Source organism: Triturus cristatus, chromosome 7 (assembly GCF_964204655.1).
Source record: "Triturus cristatus chromosome 7, aTriCri1.1, whole genome shotgun sequence".
Taxonomy (NCBI): Eukaryota; Metazoa; Chordata; class Amphibia; order Caudata; family Salamandridae; genus Triturus; species Triturus cristatus.
This window is the reverse complement of record NC_140590.1, coordinates 1866795142-1866809245: the sequence shown is the minus strand read 5'-3', so window position 1 is coordinate 1866809245 and position 14104 is coordinate 1866795142. Positions and strand designations below refer to the sequence as shown.

Below are 14104 nucleotides of genomic sequence, written 5' to 3'. Positions count from 1 at the left end.
CCTGTATTCAATGACAATACCGGCGAACCCTCCAGACATTTGCCAATACTTAGATGACATTGTGCTGGCATGGCAGTCGGATACTCACCACGAATACCTATGTCACCATATTACGGAAGCTAAGATCAAAGAGGCGATAAATGCTCTGCCAAACAACAAGGCGCCAGGGATGGATGAAATTCCTGGAGAATTCTATAAAGCATTTAAAGATATATTGACCCCACATCTAGCCGAGATGTATGAGAAGGCCTATGAGTAGGGAAAACTGCCGACCACACTGAGAGAAGCGCTCCTAGTCACCCTCCCCAAACCCGGTACGGATCCCCTCCAATATGAGTCCTACCGCCCCCTGTCATGAATCAATATTGATGCAAAGATCCTAGCTAGAATTATTGCAACGAGGCTGCAACCTCTGATGCAGAAACGTATACTGCCAGATCAGTCCGGTTTCATACCGACTAGATCCACTACCCAAAATCTTAGAACCATCTTCGCAATGTTCCACCTACTGAAGCCAGAACTGCCAGCGGCTGCAGCATTACTAGATGCAGCGAAGGCATTTGATTCAGTAGAGTGGGCATTTATGTTTACGGTACTGCGGAGGATGGGATTCCCGGAACCGTTCCTACGTTGGATTGCACTCCTATATGCAGACCCGGGTGCACGTATTAGAATAAATGGGAACACATTCAACCCAATTAAAATAAGTCGCGGAACCAGACAAGGTTGCCCGCTCTCACCACTACTATTCACATTAGCCCTTGAACCATTAGCATGTAAAATTCACCAAAAACACCCAGAAGCCGCTCTACAGTTCCAGCTTTGTCCAGTTGCCATATCACTATACGAGGATGATATGGTTCTATATGTACGACACTTGGATACTAACTTAAACCCACTCTTTAGAGAATACATCAGGTTTGAACGATATTCAGGACTCAGTATAAACGGGGCCAAATCAGTGGTAATACCACTTACGCTCGCCACAACGCAGCCCAACCTAGATTTCCCATTTCAATGGCAGACCAAACCGGTCAAATACCTAGGAGCCTGGATACACAGAAACCCAGAAACAGTGATTCGGGAGAACTATGGCAGAGCACTAACTAAATTGGATACACAGATAGATCGGTGGATCAGACTTCCACTGTCTCTAGCTGACAGAATAGCTATACAAACAAGCATTGGCATAACCAATAGGTCTCGCCTTTGGGACCTTATAAGTGTTTAGCCATGCAGCAGTTGATGTAAGGATATTGTGCTGCATAACTAAATACTTGTAAGGTCCCAAAAGCGCAACCTATTGGCTATGCCAATGCTTGTTTAAACACTGTAAACAACAAGTATTGTTGGCGAATGTAACTGCTTTTCAGAGAGTGCATGAGGGAAGCAAAGGGATTAGGGACAGAAAGGGAGAGAGGGTAGAGTACGGTGGTGGGGTGGAAAGAGTAGGATGAGGCAGAGAGGGAGGGAGAAAGAGCAAAGAGGGAGGGAGTAGACATGAGACTGAGGGAAGAGAGGGGAGAGGAATCAGGTCAGAGAGAAGGAGAGGTGACAGAAAAGGGCACTGAGTGCCTGAGTACGACGGCAGCATTGGAAGAGGGGAGATAAGTGAAAGAGACAGTGGGTAGAAGATTAAGAGACGGTGACTGGGGTACAGGGTACGAACTGAAGAGACAAGCTGAAATGGGAGGAAGAAGAGGAGGCGACAGACTGGGCAGAGGAAGAGTTTGACGTGGACTCACAGGCTCTGATAGAAAGTAGACAGTAGGGCAGGTAGGGGCAGGGCGGGCTCCAGAGGGACTCGTCTCCTGGGGGGTGTACTGTACTGAGAGACAAGCTGCAAGACCAGCAGGCGCGCTGCAGCAGTGACAGATGAGAGACAAAGGTGAGAGACAGGCGCTAGGACAGTATGAGACAGTCACTGTGAAATAGGGTCTGGTGGAAGAGATGGGTAGGAAGATGACACAAGAGACAGGGCAGCGGGGAACAGAGCAGGAGGCCCGGGAAGAGTTAGAGAGAATGCTGTCTGAGAGAGAATGCTCTGCTGAGAAAAAAATACGTGCAACACGCAAATAGAGTTTGAAATACTGAGCCCAACTCTAAGCACAAGCAGGAAGGAGGCGGGTATATGTGCGGGGGGCTGTGGGGAGCACAACAGAAGGCCTGAATCGAGGAAAGAGGTGCAGATAGTTAAGAAGGCACAGAAACAGGCTGGTGAAAGTGGATATGAAGACGGGCGAAAAAGCAGACAAAAGGCAAGAGTGAACAAGTGGGAGGGGTGGGGGGAGTGCGCGCGCGCTAAGTAGCAGCTGTTTGCTCTATTTCAAAGCACATACTCGTGCTTGTGGCGCGCTGCTGTGCACTCCCACAAGGCGTATGCCACCACAAGAACGAGTATGTGCTTGGAAAAACAGCTGCACGACGGCTAAAGGTCTCCTATGCAGTGCAAGAGCACTGTGTAGGCGAGACCTACAAATGGTGCTATTGCCAAGATTCTTATACTTGTTTATGAATATTCCGATCTGGTTGACGCAAGCACTGTTTACTAAGCTGCGCACGGCCATGCAGTGCTTAACCTGGGCCGGGAAACAGGCGAGAGTAGGCTGGAAAATTTTAACCAAGCGATACCATCAGGGGGGTTTTGGTGCACCGGACTTTCAACTTTATTTTTACTGCGCTCAGGCCCAACATGGCCATGCCCACAACTGGACGCAGCCACATGCGCATATACTGCACATAGCTGTGGAATATGAAAGCACAATGCCCACACCGCTACTCACATTCTTATCTGACCCGAAACGATACACCCGAGGGACGTGATAAACTCAGTAGACTGCATATCGAGAGCATGGTATGCAGTAGCACAGCACGCACGAAAACTCCCGATATATGCTCAGGTGATGCCTATAGTCCATCATGCACGAATAACAGTCGCGCAGGAGAAAAGCATGCTCACTTTACTGGAAACTATGGGGCTGCGCACCATGAGCGATATATTTCACGGGAAGACCCATCCCTAAGTGTGCACTGTGCGCCACTGAAAATATTTGTGTATCTTCGGCTGCAGGCGGCGGTGAGGGAACTGTAAATGTCATTCCCAGACAAACCTCCTCAGCTAAATGCATTGCAAATACCACTAACAGCACCCACGCAACAACGCTTAGTGACACGATTATATAACGCCTCGCAGGGAGAATTGAGCCCGGTCCCAGATAAATCGCTTCGACAGTGGGAGGAGACAGTAGGAACCACTATAGACAGAAAGGACTGGGACTTTAGTTGCACACAACTGCAGCTACTCACATCAAACTGCAACTTGCGAATTATTCATTTTAAGTTTCTGCATCAAATATACTACACCCCAGTAAAATTATATAAATGTGGACTTTGACAAGACACTAGATGTCACAGATGTGGGATGCCAGATGCAGACTTTCTTCATTTGGCATGGGCATGTCATCAGCTTACATTATACTGGCAGGAGGTTACAGACACCCTTACAGCGATGCTCGTTGAACAGATTCCCAGTGCCCCACTGGTCTGTCTGCTGGGACTCTATAAGATTCGGCTAGCCAAACAACGTAAACTGCTAGCTGTGGCACTGCTAATGGCTATACGCAGGGTAGCGTTGTGCTGGGGTAGTAAGTGCCCCCCACGCCATAAAGATTGGTAAAAAGATGTGACCTTTTGCAAGGAGACATTGGCAACGTACGCAGAAGAAATACCCCAGTCCTCAAAACCTAGAGACTTCTGGGAGACATTTGTACAATATCTTCAATCCTTACAAGGTACAGACTAACTCAATATACTTGGACATGGAGAACGCTCCGGAAGTGCAGAAATGGAGTGTTGTGAAGGGGATGAATGTGGCAACAAGAGCAATATTGCTGTCACACGACACTGTGGAGGGCAGAGACATTCATAGTTACTGTTTGTATACCCTATGCGTGACCATATATGCGGGAATGATGAAACTTAACAATGTACAAATCACATGATGCTATGCTGTGTAATTTTCATTTGCCTTTTGTTTTGATTGCTGACCGGAATAAGTAAAAAGGTGAAAGTGTGATCGCCATTTGCTTGACTGAGGTGGTAGCCTGTTTGAAGCAGGGGCTTCTGTGGCCGTCCCCTGATAGCCATCCTGCTCAAGGTCACACCTCCTCCCTTTAGCAGTGCCCTTTGTTCCCTGTTCCTGGGAGTGCTTTGCACTGCCAAGCAGGGGCAGCCTGTTGTCTTGGGTGGCAACTGCTGGAGATAAACAGGAAAAGGGCCAAATGTTTGGGCAACAAAGGGGTGACTTTCTAAAGTTACCTTCATATTAAAAGTTACATTAAATTTAATCTCAGCAATGAGTCTGGTTTAATGTAATAATTATTTGATACCTTGGAGTAATATCTTTGGTGGTCCCCACTCTGAATAAAGAGAGGTGCTGCCTGTTCTGAAGATAGGCCGATATTGCGCTTAGATGTATACGGATGGAGCTGTATGCCAGATTGCATCGGTATAAGTGTAACAGGTAACAGATGATGTTCTGAATGGATGCATCCAGCGGATTATTGTAATTGTTTTTACAGTAAATGACAAATCTTTTCCATTTAGCCGCATAGCAAGCTCTGGTCGTGGGTCTCCTGGCCTCCTTGATGATATTCATACATTCTGGAGGCAGGTTTAGGTAGCCAAACTCTAAGACTTCAGGAGCCAGATCGCTAGGTTCAGCTGTTGCGGATCTGGGTGCTGAATTTCGCCATGGTTCTGTGTTAAAAGTGTGGGTGTTAGCCGCAGTCTTTGAGGCGGCACCACGGAAAGTTCTAGTAACGTGGTGTACCATGGCTGGCGTGCCCACATTGGAGCAACCAGGATGAGTGTCATTGAGTGTTGCCTTAGTTTGCGTGCCACTAGCGGTATTAATGGCGCTGGGGGAAAAGCGTACGCAAATCTGCCTGACCAGTTCATCCATATCGCATTGCCCTGCGACTGTGGATGCGGGAACCTGGGGGCAAAGCTTCGGCATTTTGCGTTTTCCCTTGTGGCGAATAGGTCTATGTCTGGATGACCCCACTGCTGGAAGTACGGTTGGAGTACTGATGGATGTAGCTCCCACTCATGCATCTGGTGGCTGTGCCTGCTGAGCAGATCCGCTATTTGGTTGTCCTTGCCAGGGAGGTGTTCTGCCATGAGGAACATGTTCCTCTGAATGGCCCACCGCCACATGCTCTGAGCCAGATGAGACAACTGTGGAGAGTGTGTTCCTCCCTGCTTCTGTATGTAGTACATGGCAGTCATGTTGTCCGTCCGGATCAACACGACTTTGTTGCACAAGTGTACTTTGAATGCCTTCATTGCCAGGAAGATTGCCATCAGTTCCAGAAGGTTGATGTGCAGCTTCTGTTGCTGTATCGTCCATAGTCCCTGCACTGTGTAATTGAGTACATGAGCTCCCCATCCGTGAAGAGACGCGTCCGCCGTCAGTATTATTTGTGGAACAGGCTCTTGGAACGGTCGGCCCTTGCAAAGGTTTTGTGGATTCCACCAATGCAGAGAGTTGTATGCCCGACCGCTTACCAACACTAGGTCTTTCGACTGTCCTTGAGTCTGATTCCTTTGACGTGCCAGGCACTCCTGAAGCGGGCGCATATGTAGTCTCGCGTGCGGGACTATGAAGATGAAGGAGGCCATCATGCCAATCAACTGCATGAACACTCGCGCTGGAAGGGAGTGTTGAGGTCTGAACTTTTTTATCAGCAGTTGCATGCTGTTGATCCTCGCTAAGTTTGGCTGAGCTTTGGCTGCCAGAGTGTCTATGGTCGCGCCCAGGTATTGCCGTACGTGGGCGGGTTGAAGATGTGACTTTGGATAATTCAGTGAGAATCCCAGACTGTGAAGAAGGTGAATGGTGTGGGATATGTGGTTGGCACACTGCTGGGCTGACTTTGCCTGAACAAGCCAGTCGTCTAGGTAAGGGAAGACATGAATGTGCTGTCTCCTTAAGTGTGCAGCCACTGTCGCTAGGCACTTGGTAAAGACTCTGGGCGCCGTTGTTACTCCGAAAGGGAGGACTTTGAACTGATAATGCTGATCCTGAAGAGTGAACCTGAGATATTTTCTGTGTGATGGGTGTATGGGTATGTGGAAATACGGAACCTTTAAATCCAGTGTTGCGAGGAAGTCTCCCTGACTGAGTAACGGCAGAACCTGCTGGAGGGTGAGCATATGAAAATGCTCTGACAGAATGTATTGGTTGAGAGGTCTCAGGTCCAGTATAGGTCTGAGAGACCCGTCCTTTTTTGGGATCAAGAAGTACAGAGAGTACACCCCTGACCCTCGCTGTTCTACAGGCACGAGCTCTATGGCTTCTTTCTGCAGCATACTTAGTACTTCCTGCTGCAATAATGCCAAGTGCTCTGCGGACATAGGACGGTGTCTTGGTGGCATGTTGGGTGGATTGGATGTTAATTCCAGACAATAACCGTACTGGACAATTTCTCTGACCCACCTGTCTGTGGTGATGGATCTCCAGACTGGCAGGAACTGTTGGAGTCTCCCCCCGACCGGTGTTATGTGGTCGGGGGGCAGTGACAAGACGTCACTGTTTGGTATTGGCGGAGGACCTGGTGTTGTTGTGTCCTCGTCCTCTGCCTTTGGTGCTGGATCCACGATATCCACCCCTATTGTTTTTATTATAGGTACTCTGGGTACCTCATTTACTGTACTGCTGCTGGGACCCCTGACCTCTAGCTGCTCCTCTATTCCCGGGGCGATGAAAGGAGCCACTCCGAAACTGCTGCGACTGTAAAGCCCCCATAGATTTCGCAGTTTCAGTGTCCTTTTTAATCTTTTCTAGTGTAGTGTCAACCTCGGGGCCAAATAAAAAGTCTGGGTTGACTGGTTGATTCAAGATAATATTTTGAATCTCAGGTTTGAAACCTGATATTCTCAGCCATGCGTGCCTCCTCAACATCACACTAGTGTTGATTGCCCTTGCTGCAGTGTCAGCTGCATCTAGTGCGCATTTGATGGACGCATTTGTAATGAGTTGCCCCTCTCTGATGAGGAGCTCCGCTCCATCTTTGTATTCATCTGGTAGGTGTTCTAGCAGTGTTTCTAGGGTATCGTAGTGTGACCTGTCGTATCGGGCCAGGAGTGCCTGAGTGTTGGCAATGCGCCAGATGTTTGCTGCTTGTGCTGCTATCCTTTTTCCTGATGTTTCTATCACTTTGGACTCCTTGTCCGGAGGAGGAGCATCACCGGTAGTTTGCGAGTTAGCTCTCTTGCGAGCATTAGAAACTACCATGGAGTCCAACGGCAATTGACCCTTAATGTACATTGGGTCTCCTGGGGCTGGTTTGTATTTTTTCTCTATTCTCGTGTTCAATACCCGTGCTCTGGTTGTCTCCTTAAAGATGTCCTTAGCATGTTTAATAACCCCTTTTAACATTGGTAGAGTCTTGACCGTTCTTTCTGATGTGGAGAACGTGTCCACCAAGAAATCCTCCTCCACAGAGTCAGAATGAAGTTCCACTCCGTGATTGGCAGCCGCTCTTTCAATGAGGGCGTTAAAAGCAGCAGTATCTTCAGTGGGAGATGGTTTTATATTATAAAGATGAGTGTCAGGAGCATTTTGTGGGTCTCCTGGGTCATTAGGGTCTCCCCATGCTTGATCCTGGTCTTGCTGTTGTTCATCAGGGTCATTATCCACAGGATAAGTGGTATCATCCTCAGTATAGCCCTCTCCTGCATCCGCCTCCGAGTGTGTGGGAGAAAAGGATGGTGGTTCCTGATCATATGTGTGGTAAGGTTCTACAAGCACTGGTGTCGAACCTGACGCCATTTTCCTTTTGAGTGGAATTTTGTATGAGTCCAAAGCCTTTTCTGGAACAATTCACCGCTTGCGGAACAACAGCCTACCAGTGTCGGCGTCGATAAACTGGTCCTGTGAGTCTTCGACATCGGTTCTTTCCGTGGACACTGTTCTTGGTCGTTCGACACTCTTCCTAAGTTCGAACATCTTTGGTGCCCCCGGTGGTGGCAATCCAAACTTGATCGGTGCCGGCGCCGAGTGAGCCTTGGCGACCTTGTGCGGTTCGGGACCCGTTTTCGGTTCGAGAGTGGCCCGTTCCCTGATGCGCTTTAGGGACTCCGACACCTGTTGCAACGTGAATGCTGATGGTGCTTTTGAACCGACAGGCTCTTTGGAGACAGGCCTCGACGCGGTCTCCGGTTTCTTTCCAGTCTTCGGGTCTTCGATCCGAAGTTTGGGATCGACGCCTTGTTGATCCGGTATTTTGGAAGTCTCAGCACCCTTCGGTGTTGAGGTAGTCGGATCGACCACCTTGACCTTGGTCGTTGGTGCCCCAACCTTCGGTGCTATAGGCCTTTGCGTCTTCTCGGGACCGAGGGCCTTCTTCTGTTTCTCGGTGCCGAAGTCCTTTTTTGGTTTCTCGGTACCGAAGTCCTTCTTTCTTTGGTCGGCTCCGACGTCCTTCTTCTGTGTCGACGGATTGGAAGGTTTCGATGCCTTCGATCCGACCTGAACCAGTTGCACTTTCGGTTTCGATTTGACCGGTGCTGGTTTTGGTTTCGATTTCACGGAATCGACTCCAGTCTTTTTCGATATTTGAAATGTTCGAAGCCGGGCCTTCAGGCGGGGCTGTAGAACGATCCGACCGATCTTGGGTAAGGCCCGCAGGCGATCCCTCGACCTGAGCCTTATCAAGACTATCTCCCTCGGCCTCCGCATCGACGGATTGGCCTAGCTCCTCGCCTGAGCTATAATCCTCGGCCCCAAGGGCCTCATCGTCGTCTCCTACCTCGTCGACGACGTCTTCGTCCTCGAAGATCTCCTCATCATCGTCGTCATATTGGGATTCATGCTCCGAAGCATGGCCCGATTCTATCTCTTCGACGCTCTCGACTTCTTCATCCTCGGTGCTGAATATGTTAACCGGGTTAGGAGCCGATTGTTTGGCCTCCAATCTAGCTGCCCGTCTATTCCGAAGGGTCTTCTTCGACCGGAACCGGGCGCAGGCCATACACCTGGACTCAGTCAGTCAGTCAGTCAGTCAAAGCACTTTATTTCGATTAATTAAAATCATAAAAGCAATGGGCATCACATAAAATTACAAACAGACAACTACAATTCATTAAGAAAAATGTGTATAAATCTTTTGTTAAAACAAATGTAATAAGAACAATGATAAGAAGAATTATTAAAAAAAGTAGGAAGACATTCCATGTGCAAAAAGCAAGTTCATACGGAGCCACAAAATGCAGGTTGGGAGAAACTCTAAAACCCCACACCTGGACTCATCATGATCTGGTGATAAACATTTGTTACACACCGGATGGACATCAACGTGTGGATATTTTGCGTGACATAGAGGACATCTCTTGAAGGGAGTCCTCGATTCCATCTTCGAACGTTGAGCGATGTTCGGACCGAAACTCGGTCCGAGAAGGGTGAATAAGTCCGAGAACAAGTATAATAATTTATCGATACCGAACGCAAACAATACCGACGATATCTAAAGGCTTTTGGCCTCAAATAAAGTTTTCCTAACTTGAGCTAAGATAAGCACATCTGAACCCAATGGCGGAAAAAAACAATCTGAGGATGGAGAGGATGCCCATACGCACTGTAGTCCAGGGGAGGAGCCACCTATCTCGTGATACTTCGAAGACTCTTCCAAGACAACAATGTGCAATCATCCGGACCCAACACTAGGCGGCGATCTATGCACAGATATGAATTCAGCAGCCCACAGGCCTCGAACTTACAGATATGTTAAATGAGCCAATCAGGTATTGGCCCATTGTACACATACTTTGGGGTCAGAGCACATGCACTGGGGCATGACCAGCAGGGTCTGGTGCACTACTGCTTTGAAAAACCAGCAGCATCAGTCCAGCAAACTGGAGGGGGAGGGGGCTGATTCTATAAAAAGAGGTCCTTTCGTACAATATATATAGTCTCGCTCACTCACACACACACACGCAGATACAAATGACTTATTTTAGAGATACAAAAGTGACCCGGATGAATGTATACGATCCTATGACTAGATCGGATTAAATTCCCATATATGTTGCCCAAGTCTGGGTAAATGCAGGACATTTAATAACTTCCAGCATCGGGGAACAGTGGTTACATGTACACAATTCTGCTCTGGAAGAGAATCTGACCCTAATGGGCCCAGGGAGAGGACATGCAGGTGGAGCTAGGCTGCTGGCTTGTGGTATATAGTACCAGGGGATGAGCGTTCACATATTCACAATTGGTGACACAGCATTAATCGGGTGCTGATCACAGCAAGACTGTTTCTTACCTTGAAGGCCATTTGTGTTTTGGCTTTCCTCTCGCTCCTGAGATGCGATGGGCCAGGTCTCTCCTTCTTCTTTGATGGTTTCTGATACGCTTGCTGTGGTAGTCCTCCGTCCTGAATTAATAACAACATCCATGTATGAATACTTTGTTTGGAAGGCAGTACCATGCGATCCTGTTCTTGACTTTCATTGTAACATCTCCCAGTCTGAAGTACACTTGGTTTTTTTTTTTTAATGCATGGGATGATGCATGAGCCCTAAAGAAGGATGGTCATTGGGTCCACTAAGCCTCAGAGTACCACCTTTGACTCATCCCTTTCATAAAGGTCATTAATAGACAGAAGACAACAACACATGAAAAATAGGAGCGAGTTTGGGTTTTGCTTCCTCTTCTTCTTATGGGATCTTTCATTAACTATGTTAAATCTTTACATATGTACATAGCTTGTTTTTTTACTTCGTAACCTGGTGCCACAATCAGAACCATCTGTGAAACCAGACAATTAACCAGTTGTTCTTTAGACCCATTATACAATAATTATGGTTTTTGGCTAATCTTAATTAGAAAGCTATGTTTACTCAGCGTTTCTATATGAAACTGATGTTTACACATATTAAACACCGTGAAGTATGTGGATAAACTACAATGTGCAGTTAAAAACTGAGGCTAGAGGGAATGAATAGAATTGTTTTCTGCCTTCAAAAAGGCCCCTGCAGCACAAAATAAATGTCAGCATTTGGTGTGGTCAAGAATTCATACTAGAGGCACAAAGGGATTCCAGAGCTTCTCAGGATGTGTTTGACATGCTTCAGTGGGCGCCCTGTGTCAGAGGCACAAAGGGATTCCAGAGCTTCTCAGTGTGTGTTTGACATGCTTGAGTGGGCGCCCTGTGTCAGAGGCACAAAGGGATTCCAGAGCTTCTCAGTATGTGTTTGCCACGCTTCAGTGGGCGCCCTGTGTCAGAGGCACAAAGGGATTCCAGAGCTTCTCAGTATGTGTTTGACATGCTTCAGTGGGCGCCCTGTGTCAGAGGCACAAAGGGATTCCAGAGCTTCTCAGTATGTGTTTGACACGCTTCAGTGGGCGCCCTGTGTCTATGTTAGGCATGGTTTACTCTGTGGGTCTGAAGTAGTAAAAGCGGAAATACAAGGCGCCCCTTTAGTGTTGACAAATGTGCACAAGCACTATTACCACTCCAACGCCCCCCCTGTGCATCCAGGCTTTCCTTATGCATGAGTAAAGCTGGCTGCCAACTCATCAAGCCATCAGGACTTCAAAGCATTCCCCAAGATGAGCTATGTTGCACAGACAGGATCCGGAGACAAAGGGTCGCGCGGCTTATGCGACTGGGGAATGCTGCCACGGCATGTCATTCAGGCTTATCCATGAATCAGCTTACACATACTCTACAAATGAACAGGGAATCCATTTATAGGGCACAGAATCTATAGGTAGCAACTCAAGGGGCAGAGGAAGGGAACATGCAGAGAGAAGAGAGCAGGGCTGGCTCTGACAAGAGCTGAAGTGGATAATCAGTCCGCAGCGGAGCTCAGTCGTGAGGCAGGCTCCCAAGAGTAGTTCAAGCACAAAGAGGGAAGAACTCTGGGCCTGATTGACAGTTTGGCGGATGCAGGACATCCACAATAGGGCGGGGGATCCGGTCTACCCTATTTAGAGCGCACAGACTTCAACGCGCTATATAAGGGTGGTCAGATTAGCAGACGCAGATTGGCGGATGTCCCATGTCGTGAAACTCCAAAGCAGGTCTTAGATCTTACCTGTGAGCTGCAGAACGGTCTGCGTTTCCTCAGCTGCAGGAGGGGTCGCTTCCTCTTCATTCATGCTGGCTGCTGGTATTCCTGCTGTCGCTGTCCCATGCCCTGAATTAACAGAAGATTCTGAATGTAACAAGACGGTCTGACTGGCCATTGCGTCTACCTTCATTGACTCATTCACAAGAGTCCTCTGGAAGCCGCCTCATGACTATGGGAGGAAGCCCTTTGCAAATCCATCTCAACAGCTGTGAACGCGGAGAAGCACAACACACGCGTGTCTGTGCATTCATTCTTGCAGTTTGTCAATACGACCAATACTTGTCCCTGTTTTCCTGCAGCCTAATTTGAAATCTGTTCCAACAATACTTGATCTTTGATCCTTAACAGTATTTCTATCACATTATCTCAAATGCCTTGGATGTTCTGAAACTTTAAAACTTGCTTCCTAATATTCGATTACTTTATTGAACAACTTTGAATCGTTGCTGCAAAAAGAAATATGGAAAGGCTTGCAATGCTCTGAGCGGGCTGCTTGAACCCGTGCACACAAAAACACTTATTACAATGAAAAGAATCTCAAACTCCTGCTACTAACACTTGGGCTAATGTGAGCTCCAAACTCTTGTTCACTGCTGTAACAAGCTACACAAATCCCTTTACCGACTGGCTATGTCTTCTAAAGCACACCCAATCTCTACTTTCCATAACAATGTATTGATACATCCTAACACTTATACAAAAACTTTGATGGAAGGTGATATTGTTCCTCCCTCATACAATATCACATGTGCTAAATGGGGACTTTTCTTTCTTTAAACATTGATGACTCTGGTCATGCCTTTGGCCCTGTGAAACCTACAGTATGTTTTGATTATGTTGTTGTTCATATGTTACAACCATCACATTTTGAATTCATGAAAAGAACTTAAAAGAAAGTCAAAGGAAATATAGGAATCCAATTATTGATCGAACTAGAAACTAAATAAACATTAGTAATGATGACTGATGATATGTGAATCACAAATGAATGTTTTGCAGCTTGAAGGCAAACGATAATAAATAATAAATGAGTACCGTTGGATAAAATATAGGAAAAAAGGAAGAGGAGAGGAAGAATGTATTAAGATAATATGTTATGTTAGTTAAATATACAATATATTAAGAATACAGATAGTATTACTGAAAAATACATTCTTAATTATAGTAAAGAATTTCAAGGAGCAATAAAAATCAGTTTGTGGTAAATTCTTGTATGATTTCAGTCAAATTATATGATAAAATTGGTTAAGGTAACCAACATATATATTTTTTAACTTTTCATGTACAGCAAACCCACACACTATATAAACAGTCCTTCAAAGAGAGAACAGATATTTTTCATGGTTCTTTCCAACACAAGGTTGTCTGCTGAATGCACCATGTACAAAGCCGAAAAATATGTTAGTGAACATAAACATGTACATTTAAATGTAGAATTTATTTAGCTTTACTCCATACAAATTCCATAATGAGAAGACATTGTTACAGTAAACTACATATCTGCTAGGATCAACATAAGTTGCTATTGAAAATGAAAAGCAAATGTTTGAGGATGAAGGCAGCTAAAGGATTTATTCAAAACTAAATGTACAAATCTAGACTGGGAAACCCGTAGATAAAATTTCCATAATAGCTCAAAATTACAAGACTTGGAAACAGAATAATTCGGAAGTACATTAAAGAGCCCTTATTAGCGAGGTCTAAAACAGTAATAAATAATGGTATCAGCACTGATTACAGAGCTATGTCATTTTGATAGAAATTGTCTAGTAAGTTAAGTGTGGATTGTAACTTAAGGAACAAAATAACTGCATTATAATAAGCCCATTGAGAAACCACTGAGTAGCAGAGTTTAATGCACAGTAGGACCAACCTGTAGATGGTCCGCATCTGCACCGGCCGACATTTCTTCACACCAATATAACCCGCGAACAGTTGGTCGTCCACCGGGAACTCACGTGTG

At 46.4% G+C, this 14104-nt stretch overlaps 1 protein-coding gene across 3 annotated transcripts in view; it reads right to left on the bottom strand.

Moving 5' to 3' along the window:
- Positions 1-14104, bottom strand: part of LOC146813537 (uncharacterized) — a 469352-nt gene that overhangs the window by 133106 nt on the left and 322142 nt on the right. For all 3 annotated transcript variants that reach the window (XM_085620297.1, XM_085620296.1, XM_085620298.1), the window contains 2 exons: positions 12106-12207; positions 10329-10439 (listed from right to left, as the gene is read on the bottom strand). In XM_085620297.1, the coding sequence (XP_085476423.1) occupies positions 10329-10439; positions 12106-12207 (213 nt within the window). The remainder of the gene's footprint in view (positions 1-10328; positions 10440-12105; positions 12208-14104) is intronic.